Source organism: Apostichopus japonicus, chromosome 8, assembly GCF_037975245.1.
Source record: "Apostichopus japonicus isolate 1M-3 chromosome 8, ASM3797524v1, whole genome shotgun sequence".
In the NCBI taxonomy this organism is placed as follows: Eukaryota; Metazoa; Echinodermata; class Holothuroidea; order Aspidochirotida; family Stichopodidae; genus Apostichopus; species Apostichopus japonicus.
Window position 1 is genome coordinate 13,538,052 of NC_092568.1, and position 23,194 is coordinate 13,561,245.

At 37.7% G+C, this 23,194-nt stretch overlaps 2 protein-coding genes across 5 annotated transcripts in view; one reads left to right on the top strand and one right to left on the bottom strand.

Annotated features, from left to right (window-relative positions):
- The window catches only part of LOC139970484 (TOG array regulator of axonemal microtubules protein 1-like), a 56,878-nt gene extending 41,549 nt beyond the window's left edge, over nt 1–15,329 (top strand). Inside the window, exons 10-20 of the mRNA XM_071976238.1 lie at nt 53–179; nt 965–1,141; nt 1,873–2,065; nt 3,971–4,119; nt 4,801–4,959; nt 8,704–8,830; nt 9,199–9,326; nt 9,906–10,101; nt 10,940–11,156; nt 11,346–11,432; nt 12,648–15,329. Coding sequence (XP_071832339.1) covers nt 53–179; nt 965–1,141; nt 1,873–2,065; nt 3,971–4,119; nt 4,801–4,959; nt 8,704–8,830; nt 9,199–9,326; nt 9,906–10,101; nt 10,940–11,156; nt 11,346–11,432; nt 12,648–12,895 — 1,808 coding nt within the window. The 3' untranslated portion in view covers nt 12,896–15,329. The remainder of the gene's footprint in view (nt 1–52; nt 180–964; nt 1,142–1,872; nt 2,066–3,970; nt 4,120–4,800; nt 4,960–8,703; nt 8,831–9,198; nt 9,327–9,905; nt 10,102–10,939; nt 11,157–11,345; nt 11,433–12,647) is intronic.
- Nucleotides 15,330–15,470: 141 nt separating this feature from the next.
- LOC139970485 (xanthine dehydrogenase/oxidase-like) overlaps nt 15,471–23,194 on the bottom strand; it is a 46,750-nt gene continuing 39,026 nt past the window's right edge. For all 4 annotated transcript variants that reach the window (XM_071976240.1, XM_071976239.1, XM_071976241.1 and 1 more), the window contains 10 exons: nt 22,915–23,106; nt 21,783–21,931; nt 20,849–20,930; nt 20,292–20,516; nt 19,935–20,009; nt 19,777–19,829; nt 19,347–19,536; nt 18,451–18,639; nt 17,237–17,404; nt 15,471–16,619 (listed from right to left, as the gene is read on the bottom strand). In XM_071976240.1, the coding sequence (XP_071832341.1) occupies nt 16,569–16,619; nt 17,237–17,404; nt 18,451–18,639; nt 19,347–19,536; nt 19,777–19,829; nt 19,935–20,009; nt 20,292–20,516; nt 20,849–20,930; nt 21,783–21,931; nt 22,915–23,106 (1,374 nt within the window). In that variant the 3' untranslated portion in view covers nt 15,471–16,568. The remainder of the gene's footprint in view (nt 16,620–17,236; nt 17,405–18,450; nt 18,640–19,346; nt 19,537–19,776; nt 19,830–19,934; nt 20,010–20,291; nt 20,517–20,848; nt 20,931–21,782; nt 21,932–22,914; nt 23,107–23,194) is intronic.

The window sequence follows — 23,194 nt, forward strand, 5'->3', positions numbered from 1 at the left end:
TCAACACTTCATTCCCTGGATAGTATATTACCATCTACCATCAAATCCTCAGATAAATATGCAGCAGAAGAATTTGAAGAGGACCAACCATCAGAATACAGCAAACCTCCAGCAGCAATTGCTCCCAGAGAAAACCACCAGAGACCTCCACATGCCACAAAGCGGAAGAAGACTAAATCGTAAGATTCTCTACAATTACCTGTCAAAGGAGACTTCTATAGATTGCTATGAAATCAGATGTTATATATAGATTTATTTTGTGTGCTTAAAAGATATCTCTCTCTATGGAAATCGGACCCATGATCCATGAGCTGGCACAATGATTTATAGCAAACATTGCATCATATAGCAGTATCAAATGACATTATTAAATTATGTCAGTTTGGCAGGACAAGATAATCAAAGCATCCACTTTTGCCATAAGTACAGTTTATTTGCAGTATATGATCAATAATTTTGGACCTGATTATCTGCTTCCATAATGTAATGGGATGGTAGATAGAAAATCAGACTTCAGAGGAATGAGAAGGGAAGCAGCTGCAATGAGCTAAGATACTTTAATGTTCAGCATATGCAGAGGCCTACTATATCTTTGCTTTTATCAATTTATGGTAATTACAAAAATTAATTCATCACTATTCTACTTGCCTTCAAGATCACAAGAAAGAGAAGGATGAAAAAAGTCACTACCAAAAATTTCCAATCCCTACTGTTTTGTTAGGATAATATGATAAATGTCATCAAATGCCTCTTCAGCTCTGTTTGCCTATGCAGTCTATTCACTCTCTTTGTCTTTTCTCATATTGGCCAAACCTATTGTAGCTTCTATAAAGTGAGAGTGTTCTGTTTACTCTATGTATCATCCATGGCCCACAATGTCATATTTTTGTATACTTTGTAGAAGAAAAGTGTCTACATAAACATTCTAAATGTATGTATTTTTTGGTTTACTTGATATCAACAGCCCCAAGTCACCAGGCAATCGAGGTTTAGCACAGAGTATTTCAGGGTCCACTGTACAAGGACAGGCAGCAGAGGCTCCACCCAGTGAGAACACTTATGACAGAACAAGTGAAATGCCTCTCTCTAATCCATCCGTAGCTTTGAAAGATGCTCTACGGTTTTTAGAACAAGATGACTGGTGCGTATGATCTCTCTCATTTCTTACACCAAAATACTGAAGTTTGTTAATTATTAAGTACGGTTATGCTTGGTATACCAGATAACGATAACAGACAAATCACACTTGAGATAGCCGTTAAAAGTAAGCTAACATTAACTTGCATAGTGTCTTCAGCAAGTCAGATGCAAACCTACCACTGTAGTGAACCAACCGTGATATAAAATTTAATTTGCTAACCATAGTATCTGAAGTGAACATAGTGAGCTAACCATGGTGTAGAAAAGACTGCAGTCAGCTGTTACCATGTTATATATGAAGTGTCTGTCACAAGCTAATCATGGTATATAATGTGACTACAGTGATTGATGTGACCTAGCTATGGTCTATGAAATGACTGCAGTAAGCTAACCATTGTGTGAACATCACTTAACACAGAGCTTTGACCCCCTTTGCCTACTGAGTTGAGTGACTAATTGCACATGCTTGATATTCCCCTCTCCTAAAAGCTGATCACTTGGGCAATCATGGCCAGTGAAGTTCACTGTGGACTCAATGTTTAACCTACCAGGTGGTTGAATTTTACACTCAGTGTGCCAAATCACTGATATCTTGAATCTGAATTTCTTGCACTTAGTATTTTGTTTTGTTTTGTTTCTGTAGAGGAGTAAAATGGTGAAGTGATTCTTTCATTATTTGTTGTGAACATCTTATAGGTCAGTTCAACAATTTTTTAACATTTTTCTTGGCAGGGAAATAAAGAATGATGGATTGAATCTAGTGAGACAGCTAGCCCTTCACCATCCTCAAGAGTTTGGTGCTCAGCTTCATACAGTGGTTGTGGCTGTACTTGCAGAAGTTAAAAACCTGAGATCCAATGTTTCAAAAAGTGCAATTGGTTGTTTAGGAGACATGTTTGAGGCGCTCAATGTTGCTCTTGATAAAGTAAGTTAGGCTTTCAGACATCTTTGTGTACAGTAGCTGTTTTCTACATTCCCTGGGATTCTGTATGCATTGTTAGTGGGCTAAAAGTAAATTTACCTCAACTTGAATTGGACAAGATCAACCCTACGTAAATAGAGATCTCTGAACTTGAATTGGACAAGATCAATCCTACGTAAATAGAGATCTCTGAACTTGAATTGGACAAGATCAATCCTACTTAAATAGAGATCTCTGAATTTGAATTGGACAAGATCAACCCTACGTAAATAGAGATTCCTCAACTTGAATTGGACAAGATCAACCCTATGTAAATAGAGATCTCTGAACTTGAATTGGACAAGATCAATCCTACGTAAATAGAGATTCCTCAACTTGAATTGGACAAGATCAACCCTACGTAAATAGAGATCTCTGAACTTGAATTGGACAAGATCAATCCTACGTAAATAGAGATTCCTCAACTTGAATTGGACAAGATCAACCCTACGTAAATAGAGATCTCTGAACTTGAATTGGACAAGATCAACCCTACGTAAATAGAGATCTCTGAACTTGAATTGGACAAGATCAACCCTACGTAAATAGAGATCTCTGAACTTGAATTGGACAAGATCAACCCTACTACGTAAAAGATTCCTGAACTGAACATAGTCGAGACTGCTTGGCTTTGTTTCTCTATATATGCCAAAAGAACAACAGTTGCCTCAATTCTAATACATTTAGCCTTGTGAGAACGAAAGTGTCCCTGACATTTGGTATTAGTCAATACATGAACAATAGCTGTTATCCTAGTGGATTGTAGTGAGTAGAACTATAAGGAGGAGTGAACTGAACAGAACCAGTACATTAACTCTGAATGAAACATACAACCACAAAGAAGAGTATGTCAGTAACACAGTTATGGTTGGATTCATTCACGGTCATTGATAACTCAATTATCTCATCTTACGATGGAGTTCCTTCAAGTCCTTATGCTTCCGTTTAGTGGAAAATTGCATTTACTCTTTGGATGCAATTCTATGATGGAATAACTAAGCACTCTTTCTTACCCTATAGGATGCTAAACTAAGGAATGTTTGTTTTGTCAAGATTGCTTACAGTGGGTTGTATAATGGGTGATGAGTTTGGGGATAGGAATGGGGTGGGGTAGGAAAGAGGGTGAGGGTAGGGAAGGGGATTTGGGTAGGGGATGATAAAATCAAGTAGCGGTATATGATTTCATTATCTCTGCTCTAAACATTCAAGATTACTTTGATACTTTAAAATATCCCTCATCACAGCAGAGTCAAACTAAGTGTATTAAGTGTGATTTATTTCTGACAAAGGTCTTTCTGTTGATTCAATTATGTCACCTCCAAATGTTGCATTAAGAAGTGAATGTGCTGAATCTGGTAACACAAAGTCATTCAATATTTTGGTTGCTGTTTACTTTTGTCCCATCCTTTACATCCCAGGGATACTTATTCTTGCGTTATTATTTTTCTCTTACTATGGTTTGCTGAAGGAGGGTCTTAAGATAAAACAATTCTGAGCAGTCAAAAGTTCTTGTCTTGAATGCCTGCCTCTATATGTACTCTTAAGTATGGACATAATACTTGCTTCAAAGATTTACTTTTAAATCACCAATAGGTAGTGACGGGATAATGGGAATGCAGCTGTGTGTGTGTGAATTGCTTGTTCTTATAAATAGATTTCAAAAACGGTGGAAATGACTTTAGTATTAAGAATGGGCCCTGCTTATCAGAGGTACAATCACAGAGGGAAGGTGTGTGACAAAGAATGCTGTTAAGTCCACTAACATGTGAGTTTGTAGGAAGACCATGGCATAGATCCCATAGATGAGGGTTTGTTACCTTTAGATAGATACCATGTTACGCATTCTTGAATTGTTTAATTTCATTGAAGGAATTGGATCAAATATGCAGAGTTATACTGCCCAAGTCACTGGAGAGTAGCAGCTTCATTCGTAACAGCTTAGATGCAACACTTATGTCCATGGTTCATAATGTCTCACCACAGAGGGCACTGTCAGCCCTCATCAGTGTTGGTGCCAGGTAATTTATCAATTTTCTATGATTTGTCTGTATTACAAGTGTCTATTCATAATTCATTTTGATGTATGTGTATCTAGAGTACAAACCAACGGCAGAAATCTTCACTGACTTAATACATATAGGATATATGCATATTTATGGTGTATCTTACCAGCCAACGATATCTGCAATATCCTAAGAACATTACTTATTCCTGTGAAAGTGTTTTCTTTTACTTTTTCTCCATAAAAAGTTGCATTTTGTGTTGAATTTGTTACAATCTTGTGGTAGCATAAATTACATCAGGTATTTAAAAACATAATTTGTTAAGTCCATCAAAATCGTACAGCAGTAAGTGAAACCATGAAACATTAATAATGTGACGTTTTTGTGTATTGGATGATAATGTGTAGTAGATAACAAATTAGAAGCAACCAAATCATTGTAACCAGATGGATCTCTCAGTTAAAATGAGAGATTCAATTATGTGTAAATATGACATGACTGGTCAGACACAAAGTCAGACACAACCTAAAACACAACTTCATGTTGCAGCAGCATATATACTTATGTACACTAGCCACCAGTAATGGAATACTTATCAAATCCCTACAAAACCATGTTAGCTCATTAATTTGATCTGTTAACCTCTTACTTATTAAATACCTACGAAATAAATCTATGGATACTATTTTTCGGCAGTCACAACAGTAAAATGGTTCGCAAAACCACCGCCCAGTTTCTTGAACAAATAGTGGAAAGAATGGGTCCAGGAAGAATATTGAGTGGCATCAAAGATGTGACCGATAAGGTGTTATTGACAACAGCTAAACTAGCAATGGATCCCTCCCAAGACACAAGGTAAGGAATATGGACACTGTAGGTTATGAGAAACTCATCTTCTATTCATATGAGGCAGGTTTTAGGAAGTATGAGGTGAATGATGCCCCGTGGCACAGAAAGTTTGGTTGTGACGGTATTTACTTCGTTCCTCGCTTACCTGTCTCCCCCAACCTATGCACCCTCATTCTACCGCGCCTAGAATGTCCTGGTAACCTTTTAACACTGTGCACCCTCTGTGACCCGGCTTCACGGGTCACCAACCTTCCTTCTCATTCTACCAACCAAAGCGTCTACTTCGTAATTTTTCGAGCGGATTTTTTCCACCGAATTTCGTCCACTTTTGGTTCCTAGGATCGGAAATAATTTCCCATCCACGGTTCTTGGAAGTATTTGAAGTCTTTGCAGCCCGATAAGTATCCTTTTCTTTTTATTAGAGAGGTTTTTAGGGCTGTTTTTCGGGAGCGGCGTTCGCTCCGTTTTTTTCTGTGCAGAACTCTAGTACTGGTAGCAGTTCCGCGTTTCTTCACAAGTTCCTGCTTGCAGGATGATCTAAAATACATATGTATACATAAATACATCTATAGTTTTAGGAGTCACATACAGTATAACAGTTGTAGCATTGACTAAGATTCTGATGAAGCAAACTATCCATTCAGTACTCATTTTTCGAGAGCACTGTGGTCAAATGGTGAAGGCAGTGGACTGGTGATCTAAGACTTGCAGTTTTGAGTCCTGGCCAGATCATCCCGTTGTGTCTTTGGGCAAGGCATTTTATCTCCATTGCGTCTTTCCATTCAGGTGTATAAAGGGGGACCTGTAAGATAAACTGTCAGTCGGGGGCATTTTGGCTACCGCAATGAGGAGGGATCTGTCTCTATGTTTGACAGGTTATCGCTGATCAGGGTTATTTTGTTAGGCGGGGAATGGTGCCAGAACAGACAGGTACTGCCAGCCGAGACCTCTCTGGCACAAGTGGTAGACTTCCTCACTCCCTCTTCGAGGAGGGAAAGCAAGTGTCAACCATCAAGAACTACAGGTTGGCAATTACCGCTATCCACTGCGGCTTTCCAGATGGGTCCAACCCGGGCAACAACGGGGACATCACCCAGCCCATCAGGGGGATGGCAAACAGGCGTCCTCGGATCAGACGGCTCGCCCCCTCGTGGAGTCCATCAGCAGGCACTCACTAAATCACCATACGAACCACTGGCTTCAGCCTCGCTGGCAGCCCTTAGTAAGAAAACCCTTTTCCTGATCACCCTCGCGTCAGCAAGAAGAAGGAGCTGTCTCCACGCTCTGCCTACAAAGCAGAACCATATTAGGTTTGAGAACCACGGGAGAATGGTCCCCGATCCGTCCTTCATACCCAAGAACCAGGTCCTTTCCTTCCTGCCGGGGGACATCTTTATCCCTGAAATAAAGACGCTTTCCTCAGTCGCAGAGGACAAACTGTGGGGCCCAGTCAGGGCTCTCAAATGGTACTTAAACAAGACTCAACCCCTGAGAGGAACAACCATGTCCTTGTTCATACTACCCAGAGCACCTTTTTCAACGGTGTCTAAGGACACCCTCTCTCGGTGGCTGACGGAGATTATTCGCCCCTTCGCAGTTGGCACAACTTTAACGAGAGCCCATGACATTAGAGGAAAAGCGGCCTCGACAGCTCTTTTTGCAGGAGTCCCAATGGAGGTCATCCTTAAGGCAGCAGCTTGGCGGACACCAACGACGTTCGTCGCCTGTTACCTTTCAGACTCATTACAGGCTGAGGCGGCATTTTGTAGCGTGGTGATGCGAGATCCGGCGGGTACTAGGTCCCACCCCTCGGGCCTCCCACCATCGGGCAGTGCCACTCGGTGCATAGGTTGGGGGAGACAGGTAAGCGAGGAACGAAGTAAATACTCCAAAACTTACTGGTTTGGATATTTACGAGTGACGAGCTTACCTGTCTCCATTCCCGCCTCCCTCCCCGAGGGGGGTGGAACACAGCCGGACAGAGGAGCGGTCGCATTGACTTAACAAAACACCTTCTAGCACAGGCCAAGAGACCTGAGGAAAGGAGGTTCCACTACCGTACGAGCCCCCGTACCATCACCTATTGTTACCAGCGAGTTTGTTGCAAAGATAGTTTTATCGTGACCGGTAGTAACCGGTAGTAACTTGTAGTAATTGGTAGTAACTTGTAGTATCTCGTAGTAACTTAGGGCCACTATGAGTGACTTAGGGAAGAGTGTCTTAAAGTGTTTTATATATATATGGAGAAGCGTTATATATATATTTCCTTTATAATGTTGATACTCTTTTTCTTTTGTCTTTCTCCATTAAACACTACGGTGTTCAGGGCCTTGGGCCTAACTTGTAGAGTACCTTCTGCTACCTTTTTTAGAGCTAAGGGGTACAGGCGTGGACGGGGTCGTAGAGGGTAGCCCCCCTCCCCACAGGAAGGGGAGTACTACCCCTCCCGTTGGAAGCGTCAGAAATTCGATGTTAGGCTAGGAGTCGAGGGGGTAGCCCTCCCATTTGTCGGGAAGGACTACTACTCGACTCCAAGGCAGAGACCACTTTGGAGGGGCTTTGGTCTCATGAGAAGGAAGGTTGGTGACCCGTGAAGCCGGGTCACAGAGGGTGCACAGTGTTAAAAGGTTACCAGGACATTCTAGGCGCGGTAGAATGAGGGTGCATAGGTTGGGGGAGACAGGTAAGCTCGTCACTCGTAAATATCCAAACCAGTAAGTTTTGGAGTGTCTTTGTGAAATTAAGTTGGTAGGCTTTTATGTTTATTATGTGCATAATTTCAAAGTAGGTCATAGACAGATCTATGGTGGTGTACTACAGCAGCTGACTAGTTTGATGCATAGAGAATGATGAATAGCTTCTTTTTTTCTTTTTTTTTGAAAGAAGAAAATACACAGCATTCTACCTCATATATGTGTTTATCATATTTGTGGTTGTACTGGATAATGTAAGGATCCAATATGGATAGTGTAGGGATGATATGTTTATGTGTAACAAGTAGCAAGCAGTAACAGCATATGGTTTGTGGTTGTAGTAGATAATGTAAGGATCCAAGATGGATAGTGTAGGAATGATATGTTTATGTGTAAAGAGTAGCAAGCAGTTACAGCATATGGTTTGTGGTTGTAGTAGATAATGTAAGGATCCAATATGGATAGTGTAGGAATGATATGTTTATGTGTAAAGAGTAGCAAGCAGTTACAGCATATGGTTTGTGGTTGTAGTGGATAATGTAAGGTTCCAATATGGATAGTGTAGGGATGATATGTTTATGTGTAACAAGTAGCAAGCAGTAACAGCATATGGTTTGTGGTTGTAGTAGATAATGTAAGGATCCAACATGGATAGTTTAGGGATGATATGTTTATGTGTAAAGAGTAGCAAGCAGTTACAGCATATGGTTTGTGGTTGTAGTAGATAATGTAAGGATCCAAGATGGATAGTGTAGGGATGATATGTTTATGTGTAAAGAGTAGCAAGCAGTTACAGCATATGGTTTGTGGTTGTAGTGGATAATGTAAGGTTCCAATATGGGTAGTGTAGGGATGATATGTTTATGTGTAAAAAGTAGCAAGCAGTAACAGCATATGGTTTGTAGTTGTAGTGGATATTGGGGAAGGATCATATCTCTATGAGTAGGCAGAAGTTACAGGACATGTCTACCAGAAGACTGACCTAACTGACAGAATCAAGTAGATATTGTAACCTGGAACAAATAGTTTACCTTCATTGGGTTTTTCCTTAATACAGATACTATGCAAGAAAAATTGTTTGTTCATTGATGCAACATGAAGACTTTAGTCGACTCATCGAGAAGCATGTACCCCAAAGAGACCTAAAATCATTTCTGGAAGTGGTAGCAAATCTCAGAACCAAGGTAAGGAATATTAAGCATCCTCTTGAGATTGGGCAACTTTGATAACACTGGTGTGATTATGGTGTGATATGGCAGCTCACAGTGTCCCTATACCATTGTGACCCAACCGTAAGAAGACAATATTGGATACATCTAGTACTGACATTTTATGCCTTCAGTCATGCTTACTGCTGACTATATTTTTTGCCATTTATTATCTGATATCATATGATTTCTGAATGATAGTACAAGCTGTCATTGTATCTTTAAAAGGTGATGAATTTCTGGCTGTGAGAATTAGTAACCAAAGAACCATCTTAATCCTACACTAGTACAGCTTAAGTGGTTATTAGCAAGTGTTTATGTCTTATTCTGGTCTGTATTTCCAGGGTCTGGCTGATCCCACATCTTCAGAGTCTCTCTCAGCTAAGGGTGGTCGTAGAAGTCTGTCCAACAGCAGAGCCAACTCGGGATCAAACTCCCACCTCAGAGCTTCAAGTAATGGAAGTGCTAATGGGTAAGCATCTCTTGTTCAGTAAATCCTGACATTGCTTGTTAACAGATGTGTTTGCAACTAATGAAAGCTTGTATTGGATTGCATTTTCATAAGATTATTGCTAAATGAAGGGAGGAGGGGTGGCTCTGGTGAACCAAACTGATTGGTGTTTGGTACTCAAAGCAACTACAACTTATTAAAGTACTAAGTGTGTAGTAATGAGTAAAGGTACCCTTCTGATTAATCGTTCCTTGCTCATATCTTGTATTCTTCTGTGTTAGACAATTAAGATGCCTTACTGGTGTTTGCCTTGTAAAAGAATTCATTTACTTTTTGACAGTCTTTGCAGTTACAGCCACCCTGTAAACATCCAGAAACGGAGTAGTCTTATTTGGTATTTAATGCATTTATGATGGTATGGAGAAAGGACAAGCCCAACAGAGGTAGCATACTTTCGTAGGCAGACAGGTTTTCAAGCAAATAGTTTGGAAGCAATGAATAAGTCTTGGCTGATGATTCAATGGTCCAAGTAGATATAACTGCTCATATTGAAGGGTTTGTAGACTTTTATTCACACTATGTTCTCTATACTTTTTGCAGGGGGGAAAGAACTCCTCCTACTTCGGTTAAGAAAACTAAACGGAGTTCAGCAAGATCCGAAGGCCAGCAAGAGAATGTAGCGGAACTGGTTAAAGGGTTGACCTCATCCGATTGGAGAGAGAAGATCAACGCTGTGGAACAGTTCCAGGAAATGTGTGAAACTAATCCTCACATGGTTACAGCTAATATAATGAAGGTACATATTACTAGTCTGCAAGTATATCATGTGTGAAACTAATCCTAACATGGCTACAGCTAATATAATGAAGGCACATATTACTAGTCTGCAAGTATATCATGTGTGAAACTAATCCTAACATGGCTACAGCTAATATAATGAAGGCACATATTACTAGTCTGCAAGTATATCATGTGTGAAACTAATCCTAACATGGCTACAGCTAATATAATGAAGGCACATATTACTAGTCTGCAAGTATATCGTGTGTGAAACTAATCCTAAGATGGCTACAGCTAATATAATGAAGGCACTTATTACTAGTCTGCAAGTGTATCGTGTGTGAAACTAATCCTAACATGGCTACAGCTAATATAATGAAGGCACATATTACTAGTCTGCAAGTGTATCGTGTGTGAAACTAATCCTAACATGGCTACAGCTAATATAATGAAGGCACATATTACTAGTCTGCAAGTGTATCTTGTTGAAAGTGTCTGCTTGTGAACAATTTCAAGTTGTATTTACATGTGATATAATTTGACAAATTAACAAGAAATTTGTTTTATATGTAATGAAATAAAAAAGGCAGGATAAAGTTATCAGACTCATAGCATTGTGCCTGGAGAGTTGTAAAAGTTGGTGTTAGAGGCATATAATAGTCTAACATTATTTGCTTGCTCTTTAACCATACATGTTACATGTCCATCTTATTACAGCAGTATGGAACGGTTTAAGAAATAAAGCAGACAGTTGTACCATCAGCCTTCCTCTTAGAATGAATGAGTGAGATTTCTTTTTCAGTTATCTTTGTCCAGGTCATTGAAGTATTCCTTCTGTCTTTGCTTTCTTGTAGATCTTTGATGGCTTTTGTCCACGTCTTGCTGATTCTAACAGTAAGGTTTGTTGTAAAGCTTTGGATACCATGAAGCAGATTATTCCTCACATTGCTCATGGGTTACCTGATGTCATCCCGGAGGTCCTGTCAAAGCTGGTCAAGTCACTTGCCTCTAAGAATAACACCATCTACAAGAGCAGTAATGAAATATTTGATATACTTCTGGATAATGTTGGTAAGTCTACCCATAGAATCTGTCCTAGTTGTAGTGTTACCGGGCATCTCGGAATTAGTTTAAAGGATGAGCAAACCCCAACCTCCATTACTAAACTCTCTCCTGTGCATATACAGAATGCTCTCAGTTTGGAAAGAACATTTACACAACTGGCTCTGAGAATTCACTGATTTCTCTATTTTATTTCAGATAATTCATTGATGGTTCAACATTTCGCTAATGCTACCAGATGTGCAAACGCAAGAGTGAAGCCACCAATGATTGAAAAGCTAACTCGTAAGTCACTTCATACATACTGTTGAGAAATTGCTATTCTTTCACATGTTAAAACATGCAAAATGAAATGATTTACATAAGTAAGCAATTGGTTTTTGTTTCAGTATCTTAACCAGCAGCAATATTGATAACTTGGCTTTATCATAACTTTCTGCTCACTAGTTTCAGGGTCTTCTCCAACTTTTCCAATTTTTTATTCTGTTTTATTATAACTGTTGAGTTGTACTACTATGTCAGGCCTATTTCTTTCTCAAGTGACTCCTGTCAATATTGTCTGTGTGTTCCCAACCTGTCTAGATACAAGACCATGTGACATTATAACTCAATAGCTGTTAGGTAATTGTCATCTTACTGACTGCAAAAAGCAGACAATTTTCTCCAATGCTTCTCTTGCTGTGCTTGGATAAGATAACTTCTCATACAATCGTAGTGAGATTTGGGATTGATAATTACTTGAAATATTTCATAGTGGAGATTAGTCAAGTTTGCTAGAACCGTTTTATTTGGAATGTAAATGCTAATTCCTGAGATTTCAATCAATTGTATTTGAAATTTGATCTTGCCAATCCTTCTGAAGGATGCCATGGTCCCTTCCGTCCTTTAGATACTTAAAATGTAGCAAATCTTTGATATTTTGACAGATTTCAGAAAATATCCACCTCAAAGAAAATAATGAGAGCCCATTAAACTTGAGTTTGACAGCTTTAAACAATGTTTTATGTGCCTATGGAAAGCTTTGAAACAGTCTTGGGGATTTTCTGTAGATTTGAGCAGTCTACTTTTTACTTAACAGGATGATAGTATGGTACAGTGAAAGTATGATACCAAACAATTAGAAATACCATTAATAGTTTGTTCTATGAAACCAAGGTCGTATGGAGGACCTAGCCCAACATTGGATGCAGTTAATTAATCATTTACCCAGGAGAGAGTATTAGTTCTTCATCCACGTACACTTGTATCGTCAATTTGGCCATAATAGAGGTTCGTTGTTACCTATGGTTAAGGATGTACAGTAAATTAGGAAAATCAAAGCAAACAAGTTAATGGTCACAGCATTAACTTGCAACACAACAGGGTGATTGTGCACTGTATGTACTTACATGGTAAAATCTTGCCTAGGTTTGTTGTATGATTTATCATGGTTTGGTCACAGTTAAATTAAGTTGTGGAAATAATTGATCAACATTTGTCTATCATTGATATTTTCTGTAGGTCTGGTCATGTCTGTGTTTCCAAAGAAGCCCCAGCTGATAACCAGACAGATCCTGCCAGTGCTGTGGGACATACTGGGTAACATGACCACCAGTGGAGCCATCCCAGGAGGATCAGGCAATCTACGTATAGCTACAAAGGCTTTAGTTATGAGTCTGTATGACTTCATGGGAAAGGACTTAATGCAAGAAGCTTCAAGTTTACCACAACGAAGTAGAACAGCTTTAGATGGTTTGTTGAACTCCTGAGAAAGCCAAGCCTGAGTTTTAGTACTGTAATAGTGACTTCTGACATTGTTTATGAATAGAGAGGTCAGTGAGGATTGCACCACAGAGTTGGTGATTGAAGATAAAGTCTGCATCTGTGAAGAAACTTCAATAGCAGCAACAGCAGCAGCCCGAGAGCAATCAGCCATTGATAGGAATATCAAGAGGTAGACTGTTAGAGACCCAGTTTACATTTGTGTGAGAATTGAGCAATACAGGAATAAGTAAAATTATAGGTTATATGTTGCAGTGTCCAGTACCCACATTAGGATGAAATGATGATAACAAAGCAATAGATATGATCAAGACTCATTTACCATTTGCTTGGATGGTTTGGAAAAGGTTGATTGGATAGTCTATCACTAATCAACCTACCCTAATCTATCACTAGGGTAAAAGGTTTGTTGTATGTTTATTGTTATCATTCAGTGCCTGGAATAGCTCTAAGACAATGATTGCTTCTTGTAATGACAAGACTGCTTCTTTACCAAACATAAACTTGGAATGATATGCAGAATATGTCCATGTGTTGTAAAAACCTATTTCTCATCCTTAGTTGATACCTTGTGACAAATGATAGTTTGATTAAAAGGAGGGTATTGTATGAAGAATGGTGTACCGATTACTTGAATATGAATGGACACATATGCAGATATGTGGATGTTAAAGTTGCCATGGGGGGGGGGGGAGGGGGGTCAAATGATTACTTGGGGCCCTTTTTGATTTCTTGCTAAAGACCAAAGGAATCTATGCAATGTGGTGTCGTGTTTGTTTATGAATGTTTGTCTGTTACGCCTTGACTTGTACATTAGATAACTCTAAAAGTACATGATGGATTAGTTTCATACTAGGTAACATGTCGAGCCATCATAGTCACTTTTGCATTAATGCCAAAGGTCATCTGAAGTTACCTAGAGTATAGGATAGTCAACTTGGACTAACTGCATACATATTGGTACTTTTTTGTGGGTACAAGATTCTCAAGTCAAAAGTCTGTTGGGTCATCAGTGGTCAAAGTCTGAAAAACATCTAACCACAATCACTCAAAAGGTAAACCTTGGATGCATTTCATAACATGGGAATCAACTTTATGAGCACCATATTGATTTATGTTGAGGTCAAAGGTCAGTTCAAGTCATCAGCGTCTATTAAAGTCAAGTTAACATGATAGTTTCAAAAGTAGAGTTTGGATGAGCTTCATCCTTTACATGTAGATATACAATAATGGGTCCAAGAACCCTATTGTCAAATTACTAAGGTCATTTGAGGTCAACAGAAGTTCAAGTACTACAGAATACCTTGATAACATGAAAGGGCCAAAAGCCTGGATCAACTTGATATGTAGATCCACTTTAGTGCCAGAACCTTCCTGATCACTTGAGCAAGAATGGTTAGAAACCTTGAATATTTTGTCTGTAGTGTTACATTAAATATCTTCACATTGATGCATGGATGCAATGAGACTCAGAACATGTTGGTGTCTGGATCTTCCTCATGCTGTTAAAGAATTTCCAGACAAAGCTGATTTTTATTTTGCTTTTAACTTCAATTTTTCTTCAATTGGTAGCTCAGCACACAATACTAGTGATACACATGAGCAATGACAAATCAGGGCAAGTAGGCAACTTGTGACTGGTACTTGGGATCAGATAGTATGCATAGTGGCTTGTGACAATAGAATGCTCAAGTTGCTTAATGTCTATACATATATAGTAATGATTTATATATATTCTTATTTATGAATTCAGAGTATAAGATTACCCCTGTGAAATTCTACAGGAAAGAGTATTTTAGTTTCTTCTTTTTGAACTTAAAGTCACCTTGTAAATCTGAACTTAAGGTACCTTGCAAAACTTGTTTATTGTATATATACAGTGAGTAGGTTCAATGTTTGAATCATTAAAGGCATTACTTCAAACAAGGCGATCTTGACCAGAGTTAATCACCTTGATAGTGGTTTTGTTACGTGAGTCACTTCTCTTCCGTCCAATGTTTACAATGTATAGAGAACTGATGATTGGAATATCATCTGTTAGTACGTCATCCCAGTGTTTGCTTGTACATAATGCCTTTCAGTTTGCTAGTATTCATTTTCAAGCACCTTGACCGTAAATTATATTTATATATCAAATAATTTATTGGAACTGTTTTGCATGCTCGTTATTTACATAAATATCAAAAAATTAATAAAAACACTTTGTCACAATGTGACAGCAGCTTGCATGAGATTTTTCAGAATTGTAAATAAGGTGTTCCTTGAAAACAAAACAGTGAAGCTGATGTGTATACATTTTAATATCTTTGAAGTGCAAATATATAAATCTTATAATTGTTATCATAAACTACTGTTGTTGAAATTATGTTTATCTGATGTTTCTATTTGATGACAAAGAATTATTTTGTTTTGCAATATTGTAAGTGATGTGTTCAGTCAACCAAGTAGTTTCAGTATGATTCCTCAATTACAAAGTTGTCACTAAAACAAAGGAAGATGAGTTGAAAGCTGTTTATTCTTTGATTGCATAATAATAATAAGAAAATAATTATAACAAATGTGTTGTTGGTTAAATGGTTATTTTTATTTTCTCTGAATGTTTCTTTGGTAAATGTTATTAAAGTTTATGGAAAATAGTTTACATACATAAGGTAACAGGTACCCACTTTCAGATTGGGCATTAATATTGGGCATTAAAAATTTAATTCACACCAATGATAATAAAAATGAATGAGATAGATGAAATTCATTGAGTACAGAGTTTAGAAAATACCTTGCAACTTTCCCAAAATGTCAACAATATGTACAAAGTTTGAAACCCACTATCACAAAAACAAACCGTGTCCATACAAATTTTAAACATCCAAATAGTTTACACTGCTGTTAGTCAATAACTGCTCTTCTAGGCTAATGTGACTATTGTTTATTTCACAAATTTGGGGACATCATATTAATGTTGACGGTCATGTTGAAAACTAAAGTCAGTTACTTACACTGTACATTGAAAGGGAGGGGCTGTGCCTTTGTCTGCCTTTGTCAAAGATCATGGTCAAATGCCCTAGTTCAGAAACGAGTATTTTGTCCAAGATAAAGTGAAATTATTGAATGATTTGGGTTGCCTTCACCTGTAAACCATGAATGAATTAGTAGTTATAAATAATCTCAGCTTATGCTCAAATGTTTCTATGAATGGATGGCCAAACAGGTATAACTGAAGTTGTTTTGAGTCTTATTACAAATTTGGAAATATTCTAGGGACAGTACATAAAATCTTGGGACATTTCTGGGGACGCTTTTAATTCAGGGATGGTGCATGAACCGAAATTGTCCTCACAAATCTGGAAATGGTTTGTCACCTTTAGGTAGTATCCTCTGTCAATATGATACCCAAATCCTAGCAACTGAGTTGTCCTAGAAAATAGACTTTGACCAAGAAAGTACCCCTGGCACAAACAATAATGACTGTCTGGAACTTGATTAATAAATAACCCTTACTCTGGTCAACCTCTGACCTAGGCAATAACCAAGTTAAAAACCTCTTACCCTTAACCAGACAATATGTAACCTTTGACACAGACAATCAATAAAAAGTAGTCAATATCACTTAACAAAATGCAATGCTTTACATTTTTCAATAACATTTGTTCCATTTTTAGGTCTTCATGGCCTCACTAAGAATGGATTGTAGGAGCCCTTTTGCGGTTCTGGAAACTGAAATAGAAATGACACAATACATTAAAAATCTGGCGAACTTCGAAACCAATGAGCCACATATGAGTTTTAGAGGGTATCTTAACTTTTGATCAGCATGAGTACAAATAAAACAAGAGGGCAATCCATGGAGTTGCAGATCTCATCTCGTTCATGACTTTTCTCTTGGCATCCTAATATTGCTGAAAAGTGTGCCATTTGTTCGTACAATTAGTTTGAACTTGAAAGGACTTAAGGAGTGGTTTATGGCACACTTTTTCGCACAACTTAGGCCAAATTGATCTATGACCTCAGTCGACCTTTATCCTTGACCCTAAACACCAAAATTTGCACTATGTTAGAATTCATCTCATCATTCTCTACATATGGTGTGGTTTAATTCCTTTTTCCTACATGTTGACAAGCAAAATATGGATAAAACCAATTTTTAGGTTTTATACCTATGACGTCATCAATCAGGCAGGCACAATCAAGTTTGAACTTGATCTGACTTATAGTTTATGTAATTAAAAAATTAATTACATCCAAACAGCACAAGCTTAAAAGAACTGAATCATTGAAAGGTCTGGTACAGTGTACTATGCAATCTTTTGGAGAAACAGTCAGTTCTTACTTACTTTCATTGTAAATTGGTCCTGGCAAGCCATTCTTATTCTCTCAGAACTGGCCGGGCTGTCTAAGCGAAAGGTACCACTCAAACCTGCGTCTGTCCTTGCAGATGAGATGGCGTCCTTGATAGCAAGGAATATGGATGCCGACAGAAAGAGGGGAGGCTCCCCGACAGCCTAGATGAAAACAACGAGATGAAACTTCACTCAAACTGTATAATAGGTTTGTAACTAATTAACATGATGAGGGTAGAATGTAACACTTGAGTTTTGACATAATGTCCATATAAATCTTTCATGTTGCTCTACAATGTTATATCGTAAATGTCAGGGATTCATTCTTCAAGATTAGCTAAAAGATCTTTGCTTTCATGTAAAGTTTAATACTAGTTAGTTTACATTTGGATCAATACATTTTCCTGAATTTCTAAGTTTTAATTCTTTCTATTGATGTTTGTTTTCATAAATAATCATCAAATGGCAAACTAGATATGAGCAAGTTCATTCCACAAATTCAGCGTAAAAATTACTACTTTAAACTATTATAGTAGGAAAAAAACAGTTTACAAAGCAATCATTCAGGAAAGGCAAACACAAGTAATAATATATAATAATATAATATATAATATAATAATATAATAATAATAATATTATTTTTATATTATATTATTATTATTACAAGTACAAAATCAAAATAAATGAAGAACATCTAAGTTGACATGGACAGGTGGTTCCGGTTTGGGTGTTTGGGAGGGATTTTTCTCTCACATTCACACGTGCATGAATGAGAAACTATACATTCCCAGCATGAATAACATAAGGCCATATGAGAAAACCAGTTACTGTATAAAGTAATCATCACCATTTGCAGAAGAGGGTGAACATAGCGCAATGATTTGAAAATCATTACGGAACAATGGTCTACTTGCAAGGAAAGGATATTTAAACACAACCAAAAAAACTACTACTACACTTTTATAGCAAGCATAACTAGTCTAGCCTAGTACTTTGCATGTACTGGAGTGAAGTTATTATTGTCACAAACTCACAAGTCAAATAACCATTTTCATTGCAGCTTTCTGGATGGGATCTTGCAGTGTTACAGAAGTCACATGAGTAACTGAGGTGTGAACTGAATGCACAAGATACAACAAGCTGCTTTAAAGTTTGACAATAATGTTGAGAAAAACAGAATAATTGAAAGACATCTTATAGAGACACACCTTAGAGGAACAAATAGCATTTGGATTTGGAGCTCTATCCAGGAGGTAGACATTAAATTCTTTAGGAATATCTCTGAATCCAGGTATCTTGTAGGTTCCAGGTCCAGAGGTGAGCAGATGACCCTCTGGAGAATAAAAGTAATCCTCAAGAACAAAGAGACCGTACCCTTGAACAAAAGCGCCCTCAATCTGCTCATGAGGGAAAGAAACAAATAAACAAATATTCACAAATTTCCTCACCACAGTATGAAAGGGCACTGTTATATGAAATGGATACTAAACATTTAAGATGCACTTCAAACCTGATTTATCTCCCTATAAAACTGTCTAGTCTGATTATCGTCTTATGACAAATACAGTAGTGTACATACAAGAAACCATTTAAAGGAAAGACAACATATTCTCACCAACAATCTATGTGATAGGTTTGATCATTTGAAAATATGTTGTGCTTCCCACCATAGGCTCATGATATTTAATCTTTGGATACCACAATTTTAACAGTACAATCATATAGCAGTCAAATGAAAGATTATGTGTAAGGTATACTTCTTACTTCTGTTTACAAAGTGGGGTATCTAAATGCTTAGTATGAGCTATGTCTTTGCCCTACTATTTACAAAGTGGGGTATCTAAATGCTAAGTTAAGTATCAGCTATGTCTATTCACTTCTGTTTACAATATGGGGTATCTAAATGCTAAGTATCAGCTATGTTTCTTTGCCCTACTGTTTACAAGGTGGTGTCATACACATACCGAAGTCTGAAGTCTCACACATATGTATTGGCTTTGGCAAGAATCACACACCAAATTTAAAATGAGAGAATGAAACAAAAAGCAATAAAAAAAGGAAGCTTAACCCCAGCTATAGGTAGATCTTAGATGGTTGTACAAACCTGTCCAATATCCACAGCTGGATTAAGACTTCTACCCACATCCATCACTATATCAGTTCTCAAGAGCTGATGGCTTCCAGTAAGGCAGTCAATTTCAACCTCAGACACTGCAGCTCCATAACAGAAATAGAAATACTGCTTGCCAGTGCGTGAATCAAAGTCAAAATCCAAGTCAAGCTCACCTGTTGCTCTGACAACAAATCAAATATGTTCCATTTAGCATCATTGCGGGGTCAGGGCAGCAGTAGGAATGGAGCTTTCAAAGCAATTTAAACAATTTAAACAATAACATGGATGGAACTAAACATTATTTAAATTAACATCTCACTCATAAATATCATTCAAGAATTAAATGACTAATGTCCCGTATTTTGAACTGATATTTATGAGTGAAATGTTATGTTAACTACAAGATGAAAGTAGGTCTTACTTGTAAAAGCCGACAGCAGAAAGACAGACTGCATCGTGGTAAGCTGCCACAACCTATGGGTAAGAGAGGCCATTATTAAACCAAAATGAAAACTAAAGCATCATTTTCAGACACATAGTATCAACAAATGTGAAGAAATCTATATAAAGTTTACTTACCCAGTCTTCCCATGTTCCTTCAGGGTCAGTCATTTTGTACTTTTCAAGCCTTCCAATAAGAGACTCACACGCTCTCTATAAAAGTTAAGAAATCTCAGTTCAGTTAAATCTGTAACATTGTTCTAGATTTGTTTCAGAATGCTTTGTCAAAAGGGCAATTACCAATCATGGTTCGAAGCAGACTTCAATATGCCCACATCCACCCACAACCACCTGAAATCCTGAGTTAATGCTTCCATCTGTCTGTCTGTGAACATACTTGCACTGCTACACCATTCATGTCTGAGTTAATGCTTCTATCAGTCTGAGTGTAAACATACCTGCACTGCTACACCATTCATCTGACTGTGAACATACCTGCACTGCAACACCATTTATGTCTGAGCTGATGCTTCCAGCAGTCTGAGTAGTATTTGGTACTTTATCTGTGCTAGTCTCACTAATGTAAATGTTATCTTTAGATACATTCAGGGTCTGGCTGGCAACTTGTATCATCTTGGTGTGTAGTCCCTGACCCATCTCAACTCCTCCATGAGAGATGAGGATGGAGCCATCAGAGTAAATGTGAACCAAGGCACCGGCCTATTGAGAGATCGATGAATAATATGCAAACAACTACACTTGAAACAAAATACAGAATTTTATTGTGAAAAATACAAAAAAGGAGGCATTACAAGAGATAAAGGAATCCGTAAAAGTATCAATACCCTAATGGTATATACTAGTATTAAATTAGCCTTGGACATGCATGCTTAGGAACTTAAAACACAACCTGCTGTGAAAGATCTTTATAAACGATACCAGAAACTGTAATGTTTTTGCAATAAAGTGACTCTACATACCAAGTATGACATTCATAGAATGCCTACATCACTACTACCACTGATAACAATTCTGCCACAAGATGGGTTTACCTGGTTCTGATACTTTGGATGCATACCAACTCCATGCTTCGATGGTGTGATGGCCAAACCTCTCTTCTTCCATCGATTTTCCCTAGAAAACAAAAAAAAAACCAAAATCTTAACTCATACAATGCAATGCAGGATAAAAGAAGCTGTACTCAGCTAGCAGTTTCCCAACTGAAGGCAAGTGAAGTCTGTACCTCTGCAAGCCTCAAACAAGGTTTGAACTGTGAGAAAACTATATTCTTCTTGAAATCATGAAAACAATTCAGAAGTTCCTCTCACTAAAATAATATTTTCATTTCTTAATGGTCATGGGAGGATACCATGCCTACTTTCACAATTACCTATGACCTATATAAAAGAACAACAGCAGCCAGGAAGTTTGCAAGCTAAGATATCACATACAAACACGCACACACACCCAGGTGTGTTTTACAGTCAGAGCGAGGACCCCATTGTTTATTCCATTGTTCAAATGAACGTACCCTAACCTTAACAATACCCATAACAATAGAATTCTTCACATGAACAGCAAAACCACACATGCGCCATCACCATAGCAGCAAAATTTCTTGCACCTTTAAGATCTGTCCAAATAAAAGACCTACTGCAGCAACTTCAAATGTCATGGAGGGCCATCACTTTCAAATTTGCATATGATCTTCTGTAACATCCAATGAGGCGGCTTCCTATTTGAGCAACTGGTTTTATAAGCTACTTACTGGTGATTGATTTCATGGTTGTCTTACTTGGGAATTATGACCTAGAGTGAATGCAACACTAATATGTGATGTGTAATTTATCATGCAAGGGATGTTAACCTGGTCCTTTTGTTCAAGAAATGAATACTACAAAACAACTTATGATTGAATAACATATAACAGTCAATTTTAATGAATGTTACATAATCGTTTGATATAATCCAGATTGTGGTACTAACTTGTTGAATTTGTCTACTTGATGTCTCCTGGTATTAAAGCAACTTTTCTGCAAACAAAGATCCCAGCAACGTGGAATATTCCAATCCTTCAAACACTGGTTCATCAAACTCTTATCTCTTGGAGGTTGCAGAAAGTTGATTTCTCGTACCTAATTCACGATGCATCAAAACATAAAGACATACCTATTAAATCAATTGTATGATGAAGGAGAGAATGAACTAAAAATGGGCAATGATGATAAATGACGCAGAGTAAAAACACGTTTTGGCTATTAAAGCACAAATTATTTATAGACCAAAAGAATCCCTTGACAAGAATTAGGAAAGATGTTGATATATCATACACTGGTAAAAAGTGACAACCAGAATGCACAATGGACAGAGCTCTCAACGATTGCTTTATGTAATAGACCGGGTAAAGAACCGTTATAATAATAAATCCAAGCACTTAAAGTGGTGCTGCGGTCAGACTTTCACTTTAAATTCTTCTAGATATAAACCCAAAATCTAAACCACCCTGCTGTTTCCTAGATTACAAAGTATAACATCTGAGGTGTGAACTCTGGCTACATGGTATCCAATGGCTTCTGAATGGCGCCACCCCATCCCCTCCCCCCCCCCAAACAAGTGGATGGTTACTAAGAAATTATACACCTACGTGGTAAAGTCGCACACAGGACTTGAAATCCTGATGCGACTGGTTGACTGCTGTTCTGTCTATTAACTTATCTGCTTTTTTAAATTTCAAATTAAAATTTAGAAACGATTTCATCATCCATTTTACTTTGTTATAATGTACAATTGAAATGTTTGAGACAAAGCTTCAGTAACATGTTCATTAGTAACATTAAGCAATAGCATATGTATTGATAGAACTGTTTATGAGGCTACCCTCTGCTTAATGTGTAATCATGTTTGGTAAATTGCTCGGTAGAGTGTACTTTCATTTTGAGTCACATAATTGATATTCAATTTGGGGGAATGTGATGAATAAATTTTGAGAAGATAGTTTTTACTTTTAATTGTATATTGTTAAATTAGAAACTATAATTCCAGCAAACCGTACTACATCAGACCTTCAATTGATGAGTTGTAAATGTTAAATCACTAATTTAGCACTTTGAGAACATACCTTTCTCTGAGTTATGTTGCAGGTTGTAGCTATATCTGACAGCCATGTCTCTGTGATGAATAGACCCTGTGGAACACCAAAACCACGCATTGCTGTGCATGATGGGATATTGGTTTTGCAGACATAACCCAAAGCACGTACATTAGGAATTTTGTATGCATTGTCCAAGGCCATCATTGCATAATCACAAACCTGCAAGAAAAAAAACATGCCCACAATAAAATATATATTTTAAATCCACATAATGACAATCAGGCATCAGTCTTTGTGGTGTGAGGGG